The sequence below is a fragment of the Indicator indicator genome, chromosome 11, assembly GCF_027791375.1.
Source record: "Indicator indicator isolate 239-I01 chromosome 11, UM_Iind_1.1, whole genome shotgun sequence".
Lineage (NCBI taxonomy): Eukaryota > Metazoa > Chordata > Aves > Piciformes > Indicatoridae > Indicator > Indicator indicator.
The window spans coordinates 17,696,732-17,723,195 of record NC_072020.1 but is presented as its reverse complement, the minus strand read 5'-3'; the positions used below and the strand labels follow the sequence as shown (position 1 = coordinate 17,723,195).

Genomic DNA, 26,464 nt, shown 5'->3' with positions numbered 1-26,464 from the left:
TCCCCAAGGAAGAACAGTGGTATGGAGGTTGTACCATACAGGAGAGGAACAACCCTCCAGGAGCCTTAGCAAGGTAAATCTGTCTCCATATTAACCCAATGACACACATTTTGGTTGAGCTTACTGCAAGAAGTGCACGTTGGCATCACCTGGGAGCTCTCCATCTAGAAACTCTGTGACATTTTGTAACACCCAGTGTGAAGTCAAAGAATGTCCATAAAGAAAATGTGGGGGGGAAAAAAAAAGATGAACTGGTTGGCCTAAACCCCAAAATTGTTTCGATATGCAAGGATTAGCCATACTGTAGGGGGCTTGAGAAACAACTATTTATATAGCATGAAGTTCAAAATACTAATTGAATTCTTGCAAAATAACTTTGGAATTCTACTACTTATTAATGTTAGGATATGGAAAAATCATTTTTCTTGGGCTTCTTGCCTGGTCAAATGGCCTGGGTAGAATTATTATCCTCCACCCTCTCTGTCTCTGACTCAGAAATGAGATCAGAAAATGAGAGGGAAAAAAAGAGAATGTGGATTTTAGGAGTATTGATTAAACCCTGCAAACTTCTAAAGATTTCCTCTTGTCCCAAGTACTGCCAGTAGCAAAGTCAACAACTTCGTTTCAGCATCTGCAGCAAGAGGGACACAGAAAAAAACAACTGAACACAGAACTTTATACCATGCTCAAACTTCTATTTCCCCCCCTCATTTAGTTTGCAGGTTTAATTCTGACAGATAAGAAATATTACCACGTAGCAACACCACCAATTTAATTTTCTTTGTCCTTTTATGATGTGTGAGCCTCATTGACTCTTCAAATCCAACATGGTCAGCTAAATTAGGGAGAGTTGTAGTTCTATTTTCTACTTATTTGCAAATGCAGATAGTGCATTGTTATATACTCATAGAATGGTTTGGGTTGGTTTGGAAGGGACCTCCTGAGATCATCTAGTCCAACTTCCCTGCAGTCAGCATGGACATCCTCCACTAGAGCATCTTGCTCAGAGCCTTGGACAGCCTCACCTTGAATTATCTCCAGGGATGAGGCCTCAACTACCTCCCTGGGCAACCTGTCCCAGTGTTGCAGTACCCTCATGGTGCAGAACTTGTTCCTCACATCCAATCTAAATCTGCCCTGCTCTCATTTCAAACCATTCCCCTCGTCCTGTCCCTGCAGGCCTTTGCAAACAGTCCCTCTGCAGCCTTCTTGTAGCCACCTTCAGGCACTGGCAGGCTGCTGTTAGGTCTGCCTGGAGCTTTCTCTTCTCCAAGCTGAACAACCCCAGCTCCCTCAGCCTGTCCTCCTACCAGAGGTTCTCCAGCCCCCTGATCATTTTTGTGGACCTCCTTTGGACCCAATCCATCAGGTCCATCAGGTCCATGTCCTTCCTGTGTTGAGGGCTCCAGAGCTGGATGCAGATTTTTTTTTTTAATGGAAATTAGATCTGACTTGAAGCAGAGTTTGATAAAACCAGGACTTCTCTTATACTTGCCAAATGCAGGGTCAGTCTGACATTCTCAGTCCTAAATTTGGGAGCTTGTCAAAAGCTGCAGAAGTCAGGAATCTGCCAAGTCTGTATGTCCTATGTTGCCTCACTGGAAACAAACCACGTGCCTTCCACGTACTCCGCTTTACAGGCATGGTTTGGAAGCCTGATCTCAAGGCTCATTGCCACAAGGCTACAATGAACAGCGCTGAACTCTGTCTCCACAGACTGTTGTGTGCGTTAATGTTGCAATTCTCTCTCTGTGATATATAGATGGTGTCTTTCTGATTCTCCTGATGCATTGCAAAAGAAAACCCATCTTACTGTGACCTTAATAGCAATCAACTGTCAAATTTTGCAAACTCTGTGGAGGCTTTCCAAAAAAATTGAACATTGAACAGCTGTTTCTGCTGGAAAATGGTAGTGCCTTTAGGCAATCACCAGTCTGCGTTTCTGCTGGAGTTGATAGAGTAAGGGTATGAGAATGCAGCTAAAGATTAGAAGTAGATGGAGGTTTGATATGGAGGCAACCTTTTCTTTTTACTGTCTTGCTGGGAACTTGTTGCCTTCTTTCCCTACCACCCATGCAATGCTCCAGGCTTGGGGCAGAGAACAGGTCTGGTGAGGAGCAGCTGAGGATACTGTGGTTGTTTAGCCTGGAGAAAAGGAGGCTGAGGGGAGACTGCATTGCTCTCTACAACTCCCTGAGAGGAGGTTGGAGCCAGGTGGGGGCTGGTCTGTTCTTCCTAGTATCAGGTGATTGAACAAGAGGAAACGGCCTCAAGGTGCACCAGGGAAGGTTTGGGTTGGATATGAAAAGAAACTTCTTGGCTGAAAGGGATCTCAAAGCCTGGCCCAGGTTGCCCAGGGAGGTGGTTGAATCCCCACCCCTGGAGGTGTTTCAGAGAGGCAGAGAAGTGGTGCTGAGTGCCACGGTTTAGCCCCAGCCTTGACTGAGTTAGACAATGGTTGGAGTCAATGACCTTTAAAAGAGTTTTTCCAACCTAAACAATTCCACGAGTCTCTGATTCTGCACCTCAGTTTGTTCCAGAAGGATGTACAACTGGGTACTGGGAGGGAAGGAAGAATAAAACCAAGACAGCAGCAGAGACATCTAGGCAAGAGGCAGCTGAGCAAATACTGGCATGAGCACTGCTTATAATTTGGGTTTTCCATCTAAGCTGGCAAACATCTTAAATGCTGTTTAAGAGCAAACTGTTCCCTTTATCACGTAGCAATTTTGAGCACAGGCTTTGCAATCATATTATCTGCTGTTTTTCAGTGAACCTTAAACCAACATATCTAGTGGACCAAGAGCTCCAAAGTGTAATCATTCACTCGTCTGCTTGCTTGCCGTTAGATTTTGTTAGCAGGAAATTTAACACAACAGTTTGGGGTTTTTTTTCCCTCTCCTTTTTCTGTTTTGTCTTTATTTTAACAAGCAAAGGTTGCAGCTTAGAACTGTAAAAGCTACACAGCTTGATTTGCAACCTTTGAACCCAGGTACTGTACAGTCTGGCTGGAGTTTGGTTTTACCATTTTTGGGAATTAGCTTGTTTTGTTACGAGAATGATTTAAGTTGCAAGTGCCATAAAAGTTCACCACAGTCCAGGCCCAACTGTACTGGGAGAAGGCTCCTTCCTTGGAAAGATCTTGTCAGCATTCAAACTTCTCTGCACTTTTCCTCCTTTATTCTTCTGCCATACATGTGCATATGGGTGTGTGGGAGGCTGATGGGTTTTCCATACCAGCCCTAATAAAATGGGATTTTTTTCTTCCTCCCCAGATAAGTGGCCAGCCTATTACAAAGATTTTTGTCTAGCCTTTTTAAAGTTGAATGGACCCAAGCCACAATTTAGCTTAATGACTTCAGTAATCTGATGGAACAGCAGTGACATTTTGCTTCCAACATAACAAAGGAAGGTAGAAGGCTGCACTTGTTCATGTTATTCCTGGGTTTGGATAAGCAGGAATTGTTTTCTGTTTAATATGACCTCTCAGGCAGAACTCCCATTGGCTTTGGGCAGAGGACAAATGCACATTAATGGAAAGAAGGGCAAGCAGTCAGAATAATACTACTAATTCTCAAGCACAAAATAGATGTGAGTTTCCAAGACCCTATTAAGAGTGCCATACCTTGTTGGGTTTTAGCTCACATTTTCCCTCAAGCCTTTTCTAGCTGGTATCTCTTAAAGTGTCTACAGTTGGGCTGATTGATAGCCGTTAGATCCACTAACTGTATGGGTCTGTGGTTGGAGATGAGTGGTGAGTGAGTGCCAGGCCATTCATTTGTGGTTTTCCTTCTAGTTTCCAGCTGTGCCAGGCTTTCAGTCAGAGGAATAGATCTGTTGGTAAGGAAAACGGTTGATAAACCATAGAAACCAAAAACTGTCACTACCCATGACACAAAAACCAGAAGGGAACCTTGAGGCAGGGCTAAGAAGACCAGCAGAAATGGTGTTAGCTGACCAAGTTTAAGCTGTTAAGTTCAGGTGTGGGGTCAAACAAGGCAGTGGCCAAGACATTGGGACTGGGTGGCTCTGAGCTGACAGCTGGCAGCCATACAGAGCTGAAGTCCAGAGGGAGAGCTCCCCTCCTGAAAAGCTGTGCAGCTTCTTTATGTGCAGGTGGCTCAGCACTAGTCTGAAATCACAGACTTACAGAATGGTGAGGGATGGGAGAAGGAGACTCGACAACCTCTCTGGGCAGCCTGCTCCAGTACTCCAAGTGAAGAAGCTTTTCATTCTTTTTAAGTGAAAGAACACTTTAGCTTTAAAAAATTCTACATTCCTTTGAGTGGTGATACTCCACTCTATGACAATCTGGATTTGCCTGGCTTGAGGTCAGAGTAAAAGGCCTTGTGGTAAGGAGAAGGACCACAACGTGTCAGTCTTGGTGTAGATATTTACTTAAATATTCTCCATATTCATAGCTTCTCTCCTAACATATCCAGGTTTGTTAGCAATAAGTGCTCTTGGAACATAGACATTTGTCAAATAAGAATTTCATCCAAGGGATCACTTCGTCTTCACTCATTCATTCTGCTGAGATGAAGTAAATTGGCATGAAGATTCAGTTACTATTGATTTTGACTGGGTTGGAATCTGTTACCAGAAGCAACTGACTCCATCAGCTACATCATCCAGAATTTGACCTCTAGTGAATTATTAGATCATTTGTTATTAGATTATATTCATGAAACAGGTTTTATTCCTATGTCAGCACAGCACAGACACTGTTCTGTACAAGAGAATAATCTTCCAAGTACTCTTTATGTCCAAATAATTAGAGTGTGAGCTTTCATCACTTAAAGAACTACACACAGCAAGGGATTTTTTCTATTTGTAGCTGTTATATTAAAGCCTTTTTAAACTCTGCTGCTGTAAGAATGAAGATGCCCGGTTAGGACCAGATCTCATCAGCCATTAACAATGGAGGAGTATATGAAATCAGAACTGTATGTTAGCTAGATAGTGTCCTACGCAGTGAGACACAGAAGCAGGCATGCTTGCATCTCTCCTGCTTTGGAATCAGTTTTCCTTTTCCGGAAAGTAATTGCAAAAGGAGAAGTAGGTGTTGCTCATCAACTAGATCTTTGCAGAGTCTGATGGTGAGGGCACTTAGCCAGAAAGTGAGAGCAGAGTTTGAAAAGAGGGCCCAGACTTTTTGGGAAACTCCATTTTTGGCAAAGACTCCGGCCACAACTGTATGAAAAGCAGGGCGGAAAAGGGCTTACCAGGGAAGGAAGCTTTTACTCAGTTATTCACTTACTCCAGAAGAGGATTTGGGGGGTTTAATTCTGAGCAGAGCAGATTTTCTTCCAGAAACGACAGCCAGCTTCATATGGATCTTGCAGAACTCCTTGTAGTGTCATGAAGGTGGTGAACAACCTGGTAACATAGGACTAAGACGTTCAAGATATGGGGTAGCTCAGGGAGCTACAGCTGCTCAGTACTTTCAAGACAGAGGAAATATTAATTCCGTGAAGACAGAATTGTATGCTCTGCCCATTAAAATAATGTCAAAAGCCAACACGTCCAGGCAGGTTTTGCATGACTCCAGAGAGAGACTCTACCACCTCTCTAGGCAGCCTGTTCCAGTGCTCTGTCACCCTCAAAGTAAAGAAATTCCTCTTCATCTTTAGATGGAACTTCTTATGTTCAAGTTTGTGCCCATTAACCCTTGTCTTGTCACTGGGCACCACTGAAAAGAGCCTGGTCCCATCCTCCTGACACGCACCCTTTAAGTATGGCTCAGCATTGATGAGATCCCCCCTCAGTCTTCTCTTCTGCAGGCTAAAAAGCCCCAAATCCCTCAGCCTTTCTTCATAAGAGAGATGTTCCAGTCCCCTCAGCATCTTTATAGAGTTGTGCCACAGACAACACAGGAGCAGGGCTATGGCTCAGTAATGGCAAGGAAGAAATAACAGCATAAAAGTTGTCACAAAATTTATTTGGGAAGCTTTGAACACACAAATCTACAACATTCAGTGTTAATACTGCAGCTGCATGGAAGAGGTGGCATCTGAGCAGTGGCATCACCTGGAAGTTCTGCTTTGTTTTGTCTCTTTAATAGAAGAAGTTCACTTACTCCTTCTTTTGGTCAGGAATCAAATAAAAGATTTCCTGGGAAATCACTAATAGCTGAACAAGATAAGAAACCAGAGAGCTCTCAATAGATGAACTAAGGTTACTGTGCACTGTCCTGGGCCAGTGAAGGGAAATCTTGCAGCTTCTCCAGCCTGAGTACCAGAGAGAATTGGACGGGACAAACCATTGCTGAGGGAAAAGCTGCAGTAACTGGCCTTTGAAAATTGTATCACTTTTCCTTGCATGCTTGCTAGACATACTTGTGACCTTCAGTGCTTATCTCAAGTTCTTCTGCAGGTGTTTATTAATTCACTGTAAGCCAGCGCAGCTGCTACAAATTAAAGTATTTTCTTCACACCATCCTTCTAATCCTCTTTCATGTCTTTTGACACCCAGACTCAGCAGCTGGTGCACAAGGTTGAAGCTGAAATTTCACTGCTGCTCACGTAACAGTTTTCTGGTTAGTACTGAGATGGTTTCCCTGCCTTTCTTGTCTGGAGGGTTGTAATCCCCTTGCAGAGATCTTTTTTCTGACGCAAGAGTGTTTTCTTACAGCTGAAGGTGATGAGACATTTTAGTTATGGGTGGAAGGTGGCAGTTCTTCTGATGTTTCAAGGTTATCTGAAAATTAGAGAGGCTTAATGCAACAGGTGCCACTAACACCTAATATGGGGCAGCAGAAGTGAGCAGAGATCAAAACATCTGCTCAGTACCACACAGGAGCAGCTCAAGCCCAGTTGGGGAGGAAACTTGAGGATTCCCTCTCTTAGCTTGTAATGTCTTACCCGCTGTTCCTTGTCATATCAGTGGGCACCATTGCAAAGAGCCTGGCACCATCATCTTGACACCCACTCCTCAGATATTTATAGATGGTGATAAGATGTTGATAAATCCTGAGAAGTGCCAGTGTTAGACATGATGCTTACCCTTAAACTGAACAAGAGCAAAGAAGCATGGAAGGTTTAAGAGTGCATATTCAGTTTATGGTTGGAATTGTTGAATCGCAGAATGGTTTGGGTTGGAAGGGACCTCCACAGGTCACCTAGTCCAACTCCTCTGCAGTAAGCAGGGACATCCCCAACTAGATCAGGCTGCTCAGAGCCACATCCAGCCTGACTTTGAATATCTCTGAGGATGGGGCTTCCACCACCTCCCTGGGCAACCTGTTGCAGTGGTCCACCACCCTCATAGTAAAGAACTTATTCCTAATGTCCAATAACTCGATCTTAAAGGCCTTTTCCAGCTAAAGCAATTCTGTGATTCTGGGAAAAGGGATATGAAATGGAGTCATGAGAGGAAGAGAATACAGAGAACTGTGCCACCACATTGGATTTGTCACACCAGGAGCTGTAAAAATGCAGTTCCATCATTAAACTTCAACCATCTGGCTGAGAAGACAGATATCATTTAACCCTGTGCAGTGGTGGGGAGGGGTGTTTGACAGCTCACATTGCTGATAGAACTGTCAGTCCAAACAAGAGCAATGCTCCTTCTTCCACTCTGAGCAGAGATACACATTTTTTTTCCTTCCCCTTTCTCCAAGGTCAGTTGTGTGGACATTTCCAGAACTTGCTTCAAATGTTGGGACAGTTTTCAAAATACCACTTTTATGTCCTGCTCCATGAGCTGAGACAATCACTCTTAAAGCTCTGGTGAAACAAACTTACAAATCTTCTGGAGAAGCAAATGTCCACAGATAAGAGGACTGTGACATGCATGCTGAGGCAGTAAATGAAGGACATTCAACATATGAAGGCTCTTCCACTTCAAAAAGTAGTGTTGAATGATGAATGCTGAAGCAGGAATAGATGAGATCTGCCCATGTTAGAGCAGATTCTGGTCAAAGGTGACATCTGAACTTACCTTACTCTCAGGAGTTTATATATATTTCTTTCCTTCAGGTGAAGCACCTTTCTTTCTCTTATAAGAGGTCATGAAACCAGATCTCACATGGCTTGATCCTGGGGTCACCGATGTCTGTGAAAAAGCTCCCTTTTATGTCAGTGGTGGTGGACAAGGCCCCTCATTCTGCTCCAAGGCCACCTGGGACCTTGAAACACAAAGCTGACATAAAAGCTGTCAAGCAAATGTTAACCATCCAGAAAAAAAAATTCTTCCCTTGCGCAGTTGCTAGGGAAGCCTTGCAGATGTTCGTATTTTCTCTCATGCTCTTTCTCTTACCTTTTTTTGCTGTAATTTTAATCAACAACTCAATCTACACAGTGCTGAGCCTGCTCTGGTTGCAAAGCTGTACACAGTGCCTCTGGTTTCCCTTCTAGTCACATTTCCCTTTCACCTCTGCATGCAAAGGGATCATAGAATCAGGTAACTGTTTTGGTTAGAAAAGACCTCTAAGATCATCGAGTTCAACCTTCAACCATGTCCCAGAGTGCCATGTCCACATGTTTCCTGTACACCTCCTATGATGCTGACTCCACCACCTCCCTGGGCAGCCTGTTCCAATGCTGACCATTCTTGCAGGAAAGAAAGTCCAACCATTCTCTAACTCTGCTAATTCTGGGACTAAACCATGTCTCTCAGCACCACATCTCTGCCTCTTTGAAACACCTCCAGGGATGGGGATTCAGCCACCTCTCTGGACAGCCTATTTCAGGCTTTGAGAACCCTTTCAGTCAAGAAGTTTCTTCCCATATCCAATCTAAACCTTGTTGACTTGTATCTACAAGGAGGTCAGAAAGCACCTTACTTTCTCATTTCAGGCAGCAATTCCATATGTTTCTTAGGAAACAGCATTGGGGAGGGGTGGGAGGGAGATGTCAGGATATACTTCTGAATTTTAGAGTTTGTTTGCTTCATTTTAGATAGCAATGGGGAGCAAATTCAACACACTCCAGGACTGCAAGATTGCAATAGTTTTTCAGAAGCTGCCTGTTTTCCTTTATCTGCTTCTGTTGACCCAGGGACATGAAAAATCCAGATATAAATAATATAAATAAATATTCCAGATATAAATAATATAAATAAATATACATATATAAATAATAATTCTTGCAGTTCTTTTGATGCATTCAATCTGATTCACTGAATGGTAGGGGTTGGAAAAGGACCACCAGAGGTCATCGAGTTGATTCTAATAATAGTTTACTGCTGGCATGGCCCAAATGATCTTACAAGGTTATTGATGACTGTGGTGCCGCTCTGCTTGAGGATTGAAAGATTTGGAGTCCACAAGTTGGACTGTTAAAGACTAAAAAGGAGAAACTCAAGATGGCTGCTCTGCTTTTTGTCAGCATTTCTTCACCCATATAATGTTTATCTGTGTCAGGGCTTTTTTTCCTCTATGTAGGAGAAGTTTCTTACAAGTTTTGAGCCAGTTGTGATCAAGCTCTACATGAAGTAACTTCTTCCTATGCTGTGTCTGGCAGCCACCCACACAAAGATATTATTAAAGTGAAAAGAGAGGGAGAAGTACAAAAACTGTTAGGTTTCAAATGAGAACTTGGAATTGCACAACAGCTGAGGCAAGTCCCTTGTGACTGGAAGTGGGTAACTGTCCAGAGCCTGCAATGTTGAATTTGTGGCCTGTTTTCAGGATAAAGTGTTCTTACTGCACCATATTGATTTTACCCATCAGAAGGGCAAATGATCTCCATCCCTAAACAGTGATAAGTATTTTTTTTCCTTTTATCATGCCTTAGTTTCTCTTTTCATGCTTGTAGGACATACTTGTCTAGAAGATCCATCAAAAAAGAAACTGATGAGAACAAGAGTGAGGAGTGAGCTCAGAAATAATCCCTCTGAATCAAGGTTTCCATAGGACAGTCCAGCTCATGCTATTTCTAAGTCACCTTGTAATGCTGGTGTAAGGTCTTGTTTGGTTTTTATTCTAAAGATGAAAATATTTTCTTCCTAACAAAGAATCTGACAAAATTGTTTGCCAGCTCTTCACATTTTGTAAGATAAACCAAAAGAAGCCAACCCCATCATTTAAATATATCTCTGAGTCACAGACTATGGAGCTTGGCAGTTTTCCACTGGCATGAGGCAGGATTCCTTGGCTAATGTTGCTTGGCTTTTTTAGTTCCTTCACAGACACCTTGTTGCTCTTATACACAGTGACATACAAACTCCTACACTTAACTACTACAACTTTACCACCTTCTAAAATTCCTTTTATGACTGATGTGTTTTTTTCACAGTTACAGAATGGTGGGGGGTTGTAAAGGATCTCTGGAGATCATTCAGTCCAACCCCCCTACCAAGGCAAGGTCACCTAGAGAAGGCCATACAGGAACATGTCTAGGTGGCTTTTGAATGACTCCAGAGATGGAGACTCCACCACCTCTCTGGGCAGCCTGTTACAGTGCTCTGTCCCTCCCAGATGTCCTTGGCCTTCTTGGCCATGAGGGCACATTGCTGGCTCATGGTCATCCTGTTGTCCACCAGGAATCCCAGGTCCTTCTCACCAAAACTGCTCTCCAACAGATCAGCCTCCAACCTCTACTGATCCATGGGGTTGTTCTTCCCCAGACGCAGGACTTCACATTTTTGTCTCTGCTATGTCAAATTGCCATGGACTTTCAACACCTTCCCTGTCTTGTCTGATGCCTTCAAAGCAGCAGCTGCTATTTCTGATTCACTGCTCTTCTTCCCAGCAGTCCTCTTTGCCATCTCTTCAACCAGACTGAGGCCAGAAAGCAAGCTGTACCTTTTCCACCCATGCTGCTCTTTTCACTTTAGGGAGTTCCTGTATGACTTCCCTACCTATGTGTGGACTTTTCACTGAGGATATTGTATATATTGAAGTCTTAGAATCATAGAACGGTCTGGGTTAGAAGGGACCTCCAAAGGTCATCTAGTCCAACCCCCAAATTCCTGGTTATTGAATCAGATTATTGTTTTTCTGTGATAACAAGGAAGAAGATGGGATTCCCAACTGCTTTTGTCACTACACTGAGCAAATGGTCTAGCAGAAAGAAGCCATATGGATATTCTGGAAGTTCTTTCTTACGTATCTGGGAAGATAGAAGTATTTACTAGCCTTGGAGACACTTGCTTTGTCAGCTCTAGAACTGTCACCATAGCTTTGTAATAGAATTTGTCTGGATAGATAATTTTTAGACCTTTTTTATCTCTTCAATACTGTTTTTCTTCACCTGATCTTCATTCCATGTATCCATTTTACTCATAGTTTAATAACTCAATATTAAAAAATGAAAGTTTCCAGTCAGAATGTCAACAGTTGGTTCAAAATGTCAGCCACTACCAAGGAACCTGCAGAAATCTTTTCCTGCACTTCAGTGCATGTGTTCACTGCAGGATAGACTACAGCAATATCAGACTCATGAAATGGCTCAGGTTGGAAGGGACCTCAGAGCTCATCTACTCCAACCTCCCAGCCATGGGGAGAGACACCTCTCAACTAGACTCAGCTGCTCAAGGCCTCATCCAGCCTGGCCTTGAACACCCCCAGGGAGGACGCAGCCACAGCCTCCCTGGGCAGCCTGTTCCAGAGTCTCACCACACTCCTACTGAAGAACTTCTTCCTCACATCCAGTCTAACCCTGCTCTGCCTCAGCACCAAACCTTTCTCCTTTGTCCTGTCTCTAGACACCCTCAGGAAAAGTCCCTCTGCAGCCTTCTTGTGGGATCCCTTCAGGTACTGGAAGGCAGCTCTAAGGTCCCCTGGAGTCTTCTCTTCTGCAGGTTGAACAACCCCAGCTCCCTCAGCCTGTCCTCATGGCAGTGGTGTTACAGCCCTTGGTTCATCTTTGTGGCCTCCTCTGGACTCACTCCAACAGCTCTATTTCCTTCTTCTGCTGGAGACACCAGGACTGGAGGCAGGATTGGAGGTGGGGTCTCAGCAGATCAGAGGAAAGGGGCAGAATCCACTTTCTTGCCCTGCTGGCCACCCTCCTCTGGATGCAGCCCAGGCCAGCACACAGCTGCCTTCTGGGCTGCATGAGGGCACTGCTGGCTGGGGGATCTTCTCATCAATCAACACCCCCAAGTCTCTTTCTTCAGAGATGCTCTCAACCCAACTCTGCACCCAGCTTGGATTTGTGCCTGAAATTGGCTCAACCCAGATGCAGGACCTTGCACTTTGACTTGTTAAGCCTCATGCAGCTGTCACTGACCCATTTCTCAAGCCTGTCTAGAACCTTCTGTTTGCCATCCCTGCCCTCAAGTGAGTCCAGCACACCACACAGCAAATTTGCTGAGGGTGCACTTGATGGCACTGTCCACATCACTGACAAATTCCAAACTTGATGACAATTCTAACTTTTGTAATGAAAATTTACAGAGCCTCTTTGCTGTGGAGACCAAAGGCTGCAAGTAAAGCCTAGAAGTAGTGTGGGTAGTTTCCAGTTGAAGCTCATTTATCTCTTGGCTGTCATTGTATACAATGCTTTTAGAATTGCTCTGGCATGTTGGTGGAGTTGCAGCACAGGAATTTTCTTTCATGGGGACTTGCTTAGGAAATGTTTTTTTTACTCAGTTTTTACTGAGTAGTACAGACATGACACACAGTGGCTATAAAATAAAGAAGGCAGCCTCTCAGACACCAATATCCAGCTCAGACAGAGTATTCAGTGAAGGTGAAATTCATTGTGAAACAACAATATGAGCTGGGGATGCACCCTGGGACAAGAGAAAAGAGCCTGAAGTTGTTGAATGGTGAAACTGGATTTGTTCAGCTGCATGTAAGCATGAGAGCCTTTCCCCAGAAGACTGGGGGTGCAAGTTCTTCTAAACTCCAAGTAGATGGTAACTGTTTCAGGATTTGTGGTGTTTTGCATTGCAGCCTCACGTTGTGATCTGTGGGTTTATTTCTGTGTTATCACAGAATCACAGAAGGGTTGAGGTTGGAAGGCACCTCTGGAGATCATCCAGTCCAACCTCTCTCCTCAGTCAGGGCCACCTAGAATTGATTGCCTTGGACTGCGTCCAGATGGCTTTTGAATATCTCCAAGGTGGGAGATGCCACAACCTCTTTGGGGAACCTGTGCTGGTGCTGAGTCACCCTCACAGTAAAATAGTGTTTCCTTACGTTCAGAGGGAATCTTCTCTTGGCGTCCACTGCCTCCTGTCCTGTCACTGGGCCTGGAGCCTGGCTCCATCCGCTTTGTGCCCTTCCTTCAGGTATTTCTATATATTAATAACATCCCTCCTAAGTGTTCTCCAGGCTAAACAATCCCAGGTTAAACAGTCCCAGATTCCTCAGCCTTTCCTCACGTCTCAGGTGCTCCAGTCCCTTAATCATGGGGGAACAGCAGTCAAACAAGATGCACATCTGCAGACTCCCTGTAACTTTTCCCTCCTCCCCTCTCCCTAAAAAAAAATCGATGAAGCAACAACCATCTGAAATAGGAAATCATAGGGATTCAACAACATCTGGGACTTCTTCAGTAAATAAATAGGGAAATTAAATGTCTTAGGTGCACAGTAAGTCTTTCCATCCCATCTTCTACCCTGCTCAAGTGGATGTTTTGTAACAGGAATGGTGTTGAAGCCCTCAAAACATGGATTTTGTAGCAAGCAAAGACAGGGAGAACTGAGAGGATCAAGGAAGCACTCAAAAGGCAACTGTGTTCCCATGGGTAGCCTTTTCCTCCACTGTAATATGCCTCCTTCCTGAGATAAAGCTATACAAGACTTTAGGAGTTCTTTGAAGTCAGAGGACAGACTCATCTATTCTGCCACAGGAGAGAAACCTAGCTCCAGGCCTCTCCTGAGAGAAAAAGGAGGAATTCTCAGAAATCAGACATTCACTCAGTCTCACACAGATTAGCATCACAGAGAGGAGAAAGTATACCCAAGTTAACATCTCTGGATTTGGCTTGCATAAATAAACCTCAGGGGGTGAGGGCATGAGTCAGTCAAGTAAAAGGTACCAAGAACAAAGGTGAACAACTCCATGAATGCTCCAGGCTTGGGGCAGAGTGCCTGGAAACTGCCCAACAAAGAAAGGCCTGGGGGTGCTGGGTGACAGCAGCTGGAGATGAGCCAGGGTGTGGCCAGATGGCCAAGAAAGCCACCAGCATCCTGGTCTGGATCAGCAATAGTGTGGCTAGCAGGAGCAGGGCAGGGATTGTGCTGTGGTGTGTCCCTGGAATCTGCACTGAGGAGGCCACACCTTGAGTCCTGGGTTCAGTTTCAGGACATTCACTACAAGAAAGACACTGAGTTGCTGAGGCAGGTCCAGAAAAGTACAACAAAGCTGTTGAAGGCTCTGGAGAACAGGGCTGGTGAGGAGCAGCTGAGGGAAATGGGGTTGTTTAGTCTGGAGAAGAGGAGGATCAGGAGAGACCACCTGGCTTTCTACAACTTCCTGAAACAAGATTGGAGCCAGGTGGGTTTTGGTCTTTTCTCCCTAGTAACAAGTGATAGGAGAAGAGGAAAAGGCCTCAAGTTACACCAGGCTTGGTTTAGGTTGGACATGAGAAGAAACTTCTTGACTGAAAGGATTCTCAAAGCCTGGAACAGGCTCCTCAGGAAGGTGGTAGAGTCCCCATATGTGTTAAAAATGTGCAGACATGGCACTTCAGGACATACTTTAGTGGGCGTGGTTGTGTTGGGTTGATGATTGGACTTGATGATCTTAGACATCATTTCCAGCCTTAATGTTTCTATGAAATTTTACATCTCTGTTGCTGCTGGGTATGCTCCCAGTTCAGTGGTGCTGGGAGAGCTGGTGTCCACCGTTAAGAATAGAACTGAAAAACCAATCAGCTGGAGGTGAAAGGTTTTAATGTGTACTGGACTTGCAGTGCTGGGCAGTGGTTCCTGAAGAGCAGCCAGTGCCAAGAGGTGAGATGTGCTCTTCATGTGGCTGCTGGTTGAGTAGATCTACTTCCCTAGTCATCCGTCCAACATTCCAATTGAACCTCTAGCCAAAATTCATCAGGCAGATCTCATTCCATTAGAGGTGCCTGAGCTGGAGTTGGCTTCCTGTTGTAGTCGGGATGGTGGGATGGATTGAAGGCTGAGAGGTGAATTAATAACACTTCATTACGGTGAAACACCAAAGTCCCCTGGAAGGTCACTTTGTGGTGGGTAATTTCAGATTCAGAAGAATTTAAATTCTTGCTTCAGCCCTTAGTAGATTTGAAAAAGCAGAAAGGATGGGAAAAACCTGCCTTAAAAATCCCAAGAATTAGACTTGTTTTGGCATGACACTGCCTAAGGTGATGTGAGAGCAGGGCTGGCTGTGCCAAGCCTTCACCAGAACACGAGGCTCAGCAGACGTTTTGAAACGTTAGATCAACTTCTCATTTGCATGGAGAGGGTTCCTGGATTGTGGGGATTTTTGTCCTGGTGTTCCAGTGCTGGAGCCACAAGGAAACATTCAAGAAACTGTCTGTTAGTAATTCTAAGCAGTCAGTCAAGAAAATGTCTAAGGTTGACATATTGCCTGATTTTGGAGGATCTTCTGTTGTGTAGCCAGCAGATCAAGGGAGGTTCTTCTCTTCCTCTACTCTGCCCCGGTGAGGTCACACCTGGAATATTGTGTCCAGTTCTGGGCTCCCCAGTTCAAGAGACAGGGAACTACTGGAGAGAGTCCAACAGAGCTCAGAAAGATGCAGAGGAGACTGGAACACCTCTGACAAGGAGAGGCTGGGAGCCCTGGGGCTGTTTAGCCTGGAGAAGAGCAGTCCGAGAAGGATCTGATCAATGCTTAGCAAGAGCTAAAGGGTGGGAGGAAAGAGAATGGGACTGAGCTCTTCTCAGTGGTGTCCAGTTACAGGACAGGAGGCAACATGCATGAACTAGAACCAGGAGGTTTCACTTAAATGTAAGGAAAAACTTCTTTACTTTGAGACCGCTGGGCCCTGGCCCAGGCTGCCCAGAGAGATTGTGGTGTCTTCTTCTTTGGAGAGATTCCAAACCTGCCTGGACATGTTCTTGTGTAACCTGATCTAGGGAAACCTGCTCTCCCAGGGAAGTTGGACTAGATGATTCCCAAGGTTCCCTTTCAATCCCCATCATTTCTGATTCTCTGCCATGGAGTATCCGCTGCCACGAACAATCCTGGGATTGTAGCTACTGACCATTTGGAAAATCAGGCTCAAAGCTTGCAGCAGAAGCAGAGGCTCCCATCTCAGTGAAGCTAAGCTTTGGGTTGTTTTGTAGAAGACAATATTGCTGGATACCTTAAAGCTTAACCTCTAAGTATGAGTTGAAGTGGTCTCATCAAAGAGGCTGCAGTTAGTAAATAACATGTACATGGGAGGCAGCACATGTTACTATTTATGATTTATTTGAAATTAAAATAAGTGAAGCTCTTTATGGATGACAGGTAACAGGGTTTCAGTCTGATGTTGTATGGTTTCCCGTTGGGCTTGAGGAAATTGTTCTCTTAATGTTCCTGCACAAAGCAGCTAGCACTGTAAGTTGATAGAAGATGACCTGAGTGGCAGCAAGCACAAAGGAGCCAAAATGCATGTTTACTTCATCAATAATGGTCAGCATGTCCTCCAGTCATTGCTCTGCTCTTTGTAGTGGCACAGAGTTGTGCAGAGGTGAGTATGTCTGACTGAGATGTCACGGTGCTCTGGGGCTGCTTGCTGTGTTGGGTGTGAACTCAAGATAGGCAGTGACACGGATCTCTATTGGCTGAGTGTCAAGGTGTAAAGTGCTGGTTTTCAGGATGAACTCATGGTTAGTAAAAGGAGATCCAGATCCTGAATATGGGCAATGAGAGGGGAAGGACTACAGCTGAGTATAACAGCATCCAGAGGTCTCTGGAGATCATCTAGTCCAACCCCCTCTGCTAGAGCAGGATCACCCAGAGCAAACCAAACATCACCATGTCCAGGTGGGTTTGAACACCTCCCAGAAAGGCTTCCACAACCACTCTGGGCAGCCTGCTCCACTGCTCTGCCACTCTCAAAGGGAAGAATTTTTTCCTTGTGTTTACATGGAACCTCTTGTGTTCCAGCTTGTATCTATTGCTCATTTTCCTGTCACTGGACACAACTGATAAGAGTCTGGCTCCATCCTCCTGACACCCACCCCTTAGCTGTTGATCAGTACTGAGAAGATCCCCCCTCAGGCTGCTTTTCTCCAGGCTAAACAGCCCCAGCTCTCAGCCTTTCCTCATGCTCCAGGCCCCTCAGCATCTTGGTGGCTCCACAAAAGGTGTGCACCACTCTCTCACAGTATTTTTAATAACTGTTTTCTCTGAAAGCCTTTGGACATTCAGCCTATTAATTTGTTTCTTCCCTGAACATATTTTTATGCAGCAGAAGTAATCCTCTCCTTGAAGGTAAATTCTGTACCATTTCACACCCCATTCCTTACAGACCTTCATAAATCCATTGTCAACTCCTTCAACCTAGGAGCACATTTCCAATATACAACATACAAGAAATTTCATTTTGATTTTTTTTTAATCCATAATAATTCATCTGTAATTTTATTATGTTGTAATGAATTGCATGACAACCACTTTGGTTTTGTCTGGATGAAAAAAGTGTTGAGGTATGATGTTGAGGTATAGTGAAAACTGATTTGTTAATGATATTTTGATGGTTTAATGGCCATGGTGGAATCACAGAATCACAGAATGTTAGGGATTGAATGGGCCTCCAGAGATCATTGAGTCCAACCCCCCTGCCAGAGCAGGATCACCTAGGGCAGGTCACACAGGACCTTCATGTTGAAGGCCACAATTACATTTTCAAAAATAGCATATTCAAAAGACATCTCATCTATCCATCTTTTTATCACTTTTGGTAGAAATTTGAGAGGTGCACTCCCAGACTGGATAAAATCTGGAGGCAGAAGAAGAAGTGAAGTCTCCAAAAAACCCAACCATAACACCTTTTCACTCTCTGTTGGCAGCTGTCAATGACAAATGTAAACTCACAGTAATGAAAGCATGTTGTATCCTAACAACCTTCCCTTCTTCTTTCAGACCACTCTTCCGTGGAAATTCAGATGTTGATCAGCTAGGAAAAATCTTTGAGTAAGTACCAACTTGTTGCATGCTGTCACTATCTGTTCAACACTGAGACACTGAGGTTTCTTTGCCACGTTTTTGTGCAATAGGGTGACTAGAACAAAGTACTCCTTGAACACATTTCCTATTGCTGCCCTGTGCAACGTGATATTTCTGTATATTCCTTGTCAGAGTGGGAGGAGGAAACAGCATGGAACAGAGCTCTGCAGAACTAACAGCCATCAGCAGAAAGTGAGGAGAGACTTCTGCTTTGGGCTTTTGAAATCTCTTAAGCGTATTGTGCAGGTACCATTCGTGCTGTTCCTAAAGAGACAAACACAGAGGGTTTATTTTTCAGTGATTTCCTTGTGAATTTCAGGAAACATGACCAGAATACTTTAAAATCTTTATTAAACTGAGCTCTCTAAGACGATTACCAACAGCTTCCCTGCACAAAAGATTGCTGCATGTAAGAAAATGCTTTACCTTTGAAAGCATTCTGTGTAGCCTGTTAAAATTATTATAGTCCATACTTTGGTCAGAATGTGAGAGCAGAAGAAGTATCAGCATGAGCTGTATCAGAGATCACAGGATCACAGAATGGTGAGGTTGGAAAGGACCTCTGGAGATCATTCAGTCCAACCCCCCTGCCAGACCAGGTTCACCTAGAGCTGGTTGCACAGGAGGGCATCCAGTTGGGTTTTGAAAGCCTCCAGAGATGGAGACTCCACCACCTCTCTGGACAGCCTGTTCCAGTGTTCTGCCACCCTCAGAGTAAAGAAGGTCCTCCTCATGTTCAGATGGAACTTCTTATGTTCAAGTTTGTGCCCATTACCTCTTGTCCTGTCACCGAGTGCCACGGAGGATGACCGACTAATTGGCTTTATTTTAAAACCTTTTTACAGTTCTAGGAGTTTGTGGTTTTCTTCTTCAGATACATCAGAGTTGGGGAAGTTCTAAACTCTATGAAGCATAATAATTCTCTTTCAAAATATGGTCTTAGTTAAAACCCAAAAAAATAATTATTGATATTACCCATATGATAATTAAGTGGAATTATGTCATGTTTTCTTGTGAAAGCTTTTCAGAGTAAGCAATGTTTCTGTATTTAAAGGACCATGTAAATTTAATGTCTGGTGTAGATGTCATAGTTAGGAAATCAAAACCTCACAGGGCTGGTCTCCACCCCAGAGAATAAACACCTATTTCCTCTGCACCTTTGTCTGCCCTTTTGACATGGAGGGGCTGCAGGTATCCAGATGAAATAAGAAATAGAATCATTTAGGAAATAGATAGGGAAAGAGGGAAAAGAGAGAGAGAAATATTATTCTCTTCAAGATACTCCAAAAAGGAGATAGTAACATTTCTAAGGAGAAGAGCTTAAACAGAACAGATAATCAATTTTTCTGTTTGACCAATTTCCCAGTTCTCAAATCATAACAGATCTGTTTCTAAGCATTTGCATTATTGAATAGAAGGTTCCTAAATTGCAGGTCTTGATTTCACACAGTTGACTTCCCCTTCCTGCATAGCATAGCAGCCTGGGTGACTCACTTGCGTGGTTAATCTGTCATGCGCTGCAGAGCTCTTCCTGCCCAAGCAAAAAAAAAAAAAAATTGGTCCTGAAAGTTTACTTTGTCTTCTACCAAAGCTACTCCTTCAGTCCTACAATATTCTGCTTTATTAAATGAGGACTGTTTTGATACATAGAATCTTAGAATCATAGAATGGTTTGGGTTGGAAGGAGCCTCCAAAGGCCAGCTAGTCCAACCCTCTCTGCAGTCAGCAGGGACATCCTCCAGTAGAGCAGGTTGCCCAGAGTCTTGTCAAGTCTCACCTTGAATATCTCCAGGGATGGGGCCACAGCTACCTCCCTGGGCAACCTGTTCCAGTGTTCAGTACCCTCATGGTGCAGAACTTGTTCCTAATATCCAGTCTAAATCTGCTCTTCTCTAATTTGAAGCCATTGCCCCTAAAAGGTCTGTACTCATCCAGGATGCAGCATACTTTGTAATTAAAAAATATGTTCTGCTTTATTAAGGCCTCCAGTGTGTGAAGGGGCATACAGGAAATCCAGAAAGAGACTTTTTACAAGGGCTTGCAGTGATGGGATGAGGGGGAATGGATTGAAGCTGAAGAGGGCAGATTTAGACTGGAGATTAGGAAGAAATACTTTACAGTCAGGGTGGTGAGACACTGGAACAGGTTGCCCAGGGAGGTCATGGATGCCCCTCCCTGGAGGTGTTTAAGGCCAGATTGGATGAGGCTTTGACCAACTTGGTCTAGTGGGAGGTGTTCCTGCCCATGGCAGGGGGGTTGGAACTGGATGATCTTCAAGATCCCTTCCAACCCACACCACTCTATGAATCTATGAAAATGAAGATAGTTTTGATACATGCAGTATATTTTATAATTAAAAAAATATACACTGCCATTATTTTTTTAAGGATTTTGATTCATTTATGCCATTTAAGAGGAAAAATCAAAATAAACTGTGCTAAGATTAATTGCATAACTGCTGGCAGCAGCCTCCAATGGGGATCTTTCCACCCCTAGGGGCTGAGATTACCTTTGTAGAAAAGAATTCATCAAGTGGGGAAAATGCCATGCTAATGTTAAAAGAAATTCCTTATTACACATCTGCTTATAGAGAATGTTTGGGTTTACTTCTTTTCTGCAGTTCTTAAGTAGATCACAGATTTCTTTCTTGGGTTGTGGGGGGTAGATTTTAGGCTAAATGGTGTTTGTTTTGTGTTTTCACAGCTGGAGAACCCCCTACAGTTAGGCAGAGCTCTTCTTGTAGGAGGATTGTTTCCTTCTACAGTAGTGACTCATTCTGCAGGCTGATTTGGCCAGAAAGTAGTTTGGGGATTTTGGTGCACTCTGGATTGATGTGTTCATTCAGATAACAGGGCTGGGTTCTGCCTTGGCTTTACATGGGCATTCTGATTTGCATCAGGTAAAATCCCACCACGTTTGAGGGTAAATCCCCCAGAGGTGGCCTGAAGCAGTTTCCTGCTTTCCCAGGACACCATCAGCATGTGGAATATCCTCACAGATTCCAGGCTAAACACTGCAATCATTGAGCAGACTTGTCTCCCACTGTGATCAATGGGAGTGGGAAGTTCTCAGTGTTTCTCAAGATCAGGCCTGAACCTTTGGCAGGAGGTGAAACTCACCCAAGATCCTCCCAAACTTAGTCACTGGAATGGTGGTGCTACCAGACCAGAGTGAGGGCACCTACTCAGACATCTACTGTTGAGAGTTTTGAGTGCTACCTGAGTGTGTAACTGAAAAGGTCTCTCCATTCCACTCTTGTTCTTGTTCACTCTACCTGTCTGACATGCTGGCTCCTTGCTTTGCCTGTGCTTATTCTGCCCTGCTCAGGCTCTCTCAGGCAAACATTAAAGAAACTGAGACTAACCATACCCATTTGAATGGCAGATTAAAATTCATGATTATTTAAAACACTTAACTCTCCCGTATTCCTGTGGTGTTATTTGCATTAAATTTAATATGGGTCCAGATTCTCCCAACAGCTAATTTCATGGCTTTAACCACCGTGGCCAAGGGAGCTGCCCCATGCCCCCAGGGTACTTCTGGTGATAAAAAGTCAGATTCCATTTTTCATATCAATTTAACTGTTTTCCAATGGCTGTGATATCGTAGAATAGTATCATAGAATGGTTTGGGTTGGAAGAGGTCCAAAGGTCATCTAGTCCAACCCCACTGCAGTCATCAGGGACATCCTCCACTACAGCAGCTTGCTCAGAGTCTTGGACAGCCTCACCTTGAATATCTCCAGGGATGGTGCCTCAACCAGCTCCCTGGGCAACCTGTCCCAGTGTTGCAGTACCCTTGTGGTGCAGAACTTGTTCCTCACATCCAATCTAAATCTGCCCTGCTCTCATTTCAAACCATTGCCCCTCATCCTGTCCCTGCAGGCCTTTGCAAACAGTCCCTCTGCAGCCTTCTTGTAGCCCCCTTCAGGCACTGGCAGGCTGCTGTTAGGTCTGCCTGGAGCCTTCTCTTCAGATGTAGCAAAATTAAATTGTTCTGAGATTTTAATTGCTTTGCCCCTCTACCCACGCTGTTGTTTTGAGCATATATTAATTTTCCAAGGTATTATAGGTGAGCCAAAATCCAGTATAAAATCCATGTAGGTAAATGTGGAGTAATTCCACTAAATTCACTGAGGTATGGTGGGGTTTATTTACATCCAAGTGCATCATCAAATCTTCCCACCACACTCAGTGAAAAGAAAGGTCAATGCTGCTCCCTAGTGGCCTTGCCTCAGTGCAGATCTGACATTGAGCGACTTTTTTCTCACAATCCTTCTTACCCTGTCAGCATTTCTTTTAAATCTCGACTTTGCATGCTGTAAAACTGGATTTTCTCTGAAACCTGACAAGTAACATATGGGCTTTTCCAGCTTTTCCATCAGAAACCCCACAAATACCAGCATCAGTCCAAAGCACAAAATGCATGAGACATGATCCATCATTTATTTGGGGTTTAAACCTTAGCATGATGGTTTAATAAGTATAAATATCTTCTAGAATTTAAAGAATGAAGAAATAAGTTATGAAAAGAAATTAAGACATTCTTTTAAATGGTAAAAAGAAAAACTAAAATACAAGTGAAAGTTAAAACATCCAGATATTCAACTCCTATGCCCCTTCTGAACTGAGACTTTAAAACCTGCTTTCTGAAGCAAATAAATTGTTTAAATTTGGGCAACAATTCCTGCCCATAGCTTTGAAGCATTATGAAACATCTCTTTTATTGCCTTACCCTTCTCTTGACCCACACTATTCTCTCAGTCCCCATTCTTGTGACTAAAGCTTCTTGCATCAATTCCCCTTTGAAACTCACTGCTTTTAATCATCCTGCAGTGACATATGTTGCACCATCCAGTCAAGGGCTCAGCAACTTTCTTGCAAAGCACTCAGCCCTTTGTCAACAACAACAACCACCAAAATGAAAAATAAAAGGCTCAGAACATTGAGACCTAGGTCAAAAAATTGCCTTGGCCACAAAGTGATTTCTACCAAGCACACTGAGGACCAACACTCACCAGCCTCTCTGTTCACAGAGATCACTGCACTGCTGTAGAATTCATCTCATTTAAACAAAAAGATTTCTAATGTGCCACACAATGTGATCAGTATGAAGGGGATACTGCATAAAAGTCCAGACCTAACATCATGGGGTTTGCCTTTTGCAGTGTAATTGGACTCCCAGAGGAAGAGGACTGGCCTAATGATGTTGCCCTTCCAAGAAATGCTTTTGCTTCCAGACCTGCACAACCTATCGAAAAATTTATACCAGATATTGATGAACTGGGCAAAGACCTGCTTCTTGTGAGTTCCTTTTTGTTCTTCTCCCAGTGGCATGACTGATAGTTCCCACTGTGCATGCAACATGCCAAGAAACATTTATGGTTCCATTTCATGGAGTTACTAAAGAAAAGCTCCAAAGTAGGTAGGTAAATGCAAGTAAATGTGTGAAAAGTCATCACAAAGACATCACCTTTGGCTCAAGAGGTGTCAGAGCTGAGAACAGTTAGAGAGTAGGAAGCAGTGTGAGGGAAGTGCTTGGCTGACCTGTCTTTAGACTTTGTGCTTAGATCCTCATTACTGACCACTGCTGTGCCACTGATTCAGCCATCCTTACAGTATAAGCCTGAGGTGAGCTCAAAAACCAGTCTAGTATTTCCTGTGGTATAGTGGAACAATACAAAGCATAACAAGGGCTGCAGAGGCAGGTTACATCTGCAGGCCTTCTGCTGAATGCAGAAAACTTGAGATTTGGACTTCACCAGTTGTCCCTTACAAATGGCAGGCCTGAACAGAAGCAGACAAATTGTTCTGGTACAACTGGAAACACTGAACTCAGTAAGTGCTTTTCATCATTTTTGTACATGTGCTATAAACCCCAGCCCTGAGGTTCAGTCTTGGAATGTAATATAGGGAATGGCTTTGTCTCAGGTTGTCTTTTGCTTTGCTGCTTGTAATCTAGCTAATTTTTTTAGCTGGAAGCCTTGAAAACTTCTTGGCTCACATGGGCTTGGTAGAGTAGGCTCAGAGCAACTCCTGATAAACTTGCTGCATCCCTTCAAGAACTGCTGTATCTGGCCATCCTTATCTCTACAGAACAGCACATCATCTCCCGCTGCCCTTGTGCCAGCTGGGCTACATCTGGACACTTGCAATGACAGGGGAGCAACACATCTGTTGTGCTTGCAGGCAGCCTGGAAGTCGAAGCTACACAGGGGACAACAATTAGATTCTGTGAACAACAAGGAATTCAATCCAAGAGAGAGCTCAGTGAGTGTGAGAGAGAAAGAAGACAAATATCTATGCCCAGAAGGTGAGGCAGGAAGTTAAGCTGTTCCTGTTGGGCAAAGAGATAAGAACTTGAGAGCCATAGATGAAAAGGGAGAAGGGGGTGGAAGTCACTGAATTAAATTTCAGAAGTTAAATGACAGAAATTCTGATACAAGAAAGGAAAGCAGGAGTAGGAAGCATTTAAACAAGGACAGAAAGAAGCAGTTAAACAAGGACAGTAGGAAGAATAATGTTAGGAGGTGAATCGAGGAAAAGAGAACAAGGTATGAAACACGAGCTACGGAGACATTTTAGTGCTGGCTGGTGAGAGGCTGGGATAAGGATCTTGAGAGAAGAAAAAGAAAGGACAGCTAGGAAGAGGAATAAACTGAAGACAGATCAGTAGCATGCGAAGGCTAGAAAGTCACCTATAGAAATGGTGAACCCAGGAGTGAACATTTACCTTATGATGCTATCCATGTTGGTACAACCACAACCACAAGAGACCAGTGCATAGAACACTGAAGGGATTCAAAAGTTGGTCACTGATAGTTGGTCTCTGCTATCTTTGAGACACACATCCTGTGCATGTGAATTCAAGAAAACCTGAATTCTGAGATTTCCTGAACTGTGAATATTTGAATTTTCTAACTTGCTATTTTCTAATAGCTTTGGGGATGCCTTGTTCACCTACTGTGCCCCCACTGCTTGTTTTAATATGGATGTTCTTATTGTGGGGCTGTGACTCATGCTGATGCTAAAGTGAAAGAGGTATGCATTGATGTATCTATGCAATGTTAGCACTGGTAACTGTGCATTTTGAGTTAAAAACACCTTCTTTTCATACTTACAGAAATGCTTAGTGTTTAATCCAGCCAAGAGAATATCTGCCTATGTTGCCCTCTCTCACCCCTATTTCCACGACCTGGAGAAATGCAAGGAGAATCTGGACTCTCACATGTCATCCAGCCAAAACTCCAGTGGGGTGAACGCATCCTAATGCTGACTGAAGATGAGGCATGCATGAACAAGACGTGTAGCTGACAAGGCCACTGCCCCGTACGAACCACATCGCTCTTCTAGCGAAGACCGTTATTTGGAGGTTTTATGCACTTAGCTTTTCTTTTGGGATTGTGATGTGCTTATCCAAGGAAATCAGTCTAGTTTACTTTCATCGGAGCAACACAAGGGCCAGGGCTTTGACCTACTCCCATTGCAGCTTCATGTTGGGTTTGTTTTGTTTATTTACCTGGGAATGCTCCAGAAGAAGAGAAGCTGCTGTCTGGGTTTTTTTGCTGCCATTTTATCCTTCTCATATTGAACGCTGCCTGTGTGGAGTAGGATGAGCAAGTCCCTGCCAAAACGTGATGCAATCTCTTTCTCTCTCTCTAGCTGCTGAAGCATGATTTGGTACTTTTTAAATTATTATGATGTGATCTCTTACAGTGATATTTAAACAATGGCATTGAAACTCAGCTCTCTGCAACCTGCAGCTGACTGATGCACACATTAATGCATCCAGCTACTGTTCACTCGTAGCCTATAGGCAGCTGCTTCCCCACTTGAAAACTTGGATGGATTCTTTTATCATTTCATTGCTCTATAAAAATAACAGTGATGATGGTGGTCATAATAAATGTCTCAACTTTTTGGTTGTTGCAGGCACAAACGTGTTATGACCTAGCTACGTTTGTGTGCATGTTGCAAAAAAAGTCCCCAAAAAACAAAACCAAAATGTTCTAAAAAGCTTCTGGAGTCCTGTTCTAAAACTCCTTGGGTTTCCAAATGGTGACTGTACTGAAATCCAGGCACATTCTAGCCCATCATCTAACCCATTATTCCCCCCCTGGAAACAGCTGTAAGCACATTTTTCCTTCTCTCATTCCAAATTTTCTGATCTGCAGCAGAGCCAATGAAAATCAACACTGATTTTTTTTTTTTTGCCTTCAACCTGTTCTGATAAAATAGAGACTAAAAAGCAGAAATTCCCCTTCAGAAGGAGGGAACCCTGTACCTGCCATGAGCACAGCTGTGTGTCTGTGCTGCACTGGGTGCTGTATGCTCTGCCTTACCTGCAACACCCTCCATCACAAGTGGATGGGCATTGCTGTCTCAAAGTCCCTCAGATGTCACTGTTGAAGCAGATTTGTTT

General features: G+C 43.8%; 1 protein-coding gene across 1 annotated transcript in view; it reads left to right on the top strand.

Annotated features, from left to right (window-relative positions):
• CDK6 (cyclin dependent kinase 6) overlaps positions 1–25,312 on the top strand; it is a 112,875-nt gene extending 87,563 nt beyond the window's left edge. Inside the window, exons 5-7 of the mRNA XM_054384958.1 lie at positions 17,960–18,010; positions 23,211–23,346; positions 25,166–25,312. Of these exons, the coding sequence (XP_054240933.1) occupies positions 17,960–18,010; positions 23,211–23,346; positions 25,166–25,312 (334 nt within the window). The remainder of the gene's footprint in view (positions 1–17,959; positions 18,011–23,210; positions 23,347–25,165) is intronic.
• Positions 25,313–26,464: the final 1,152 nt, after the last annotated feature.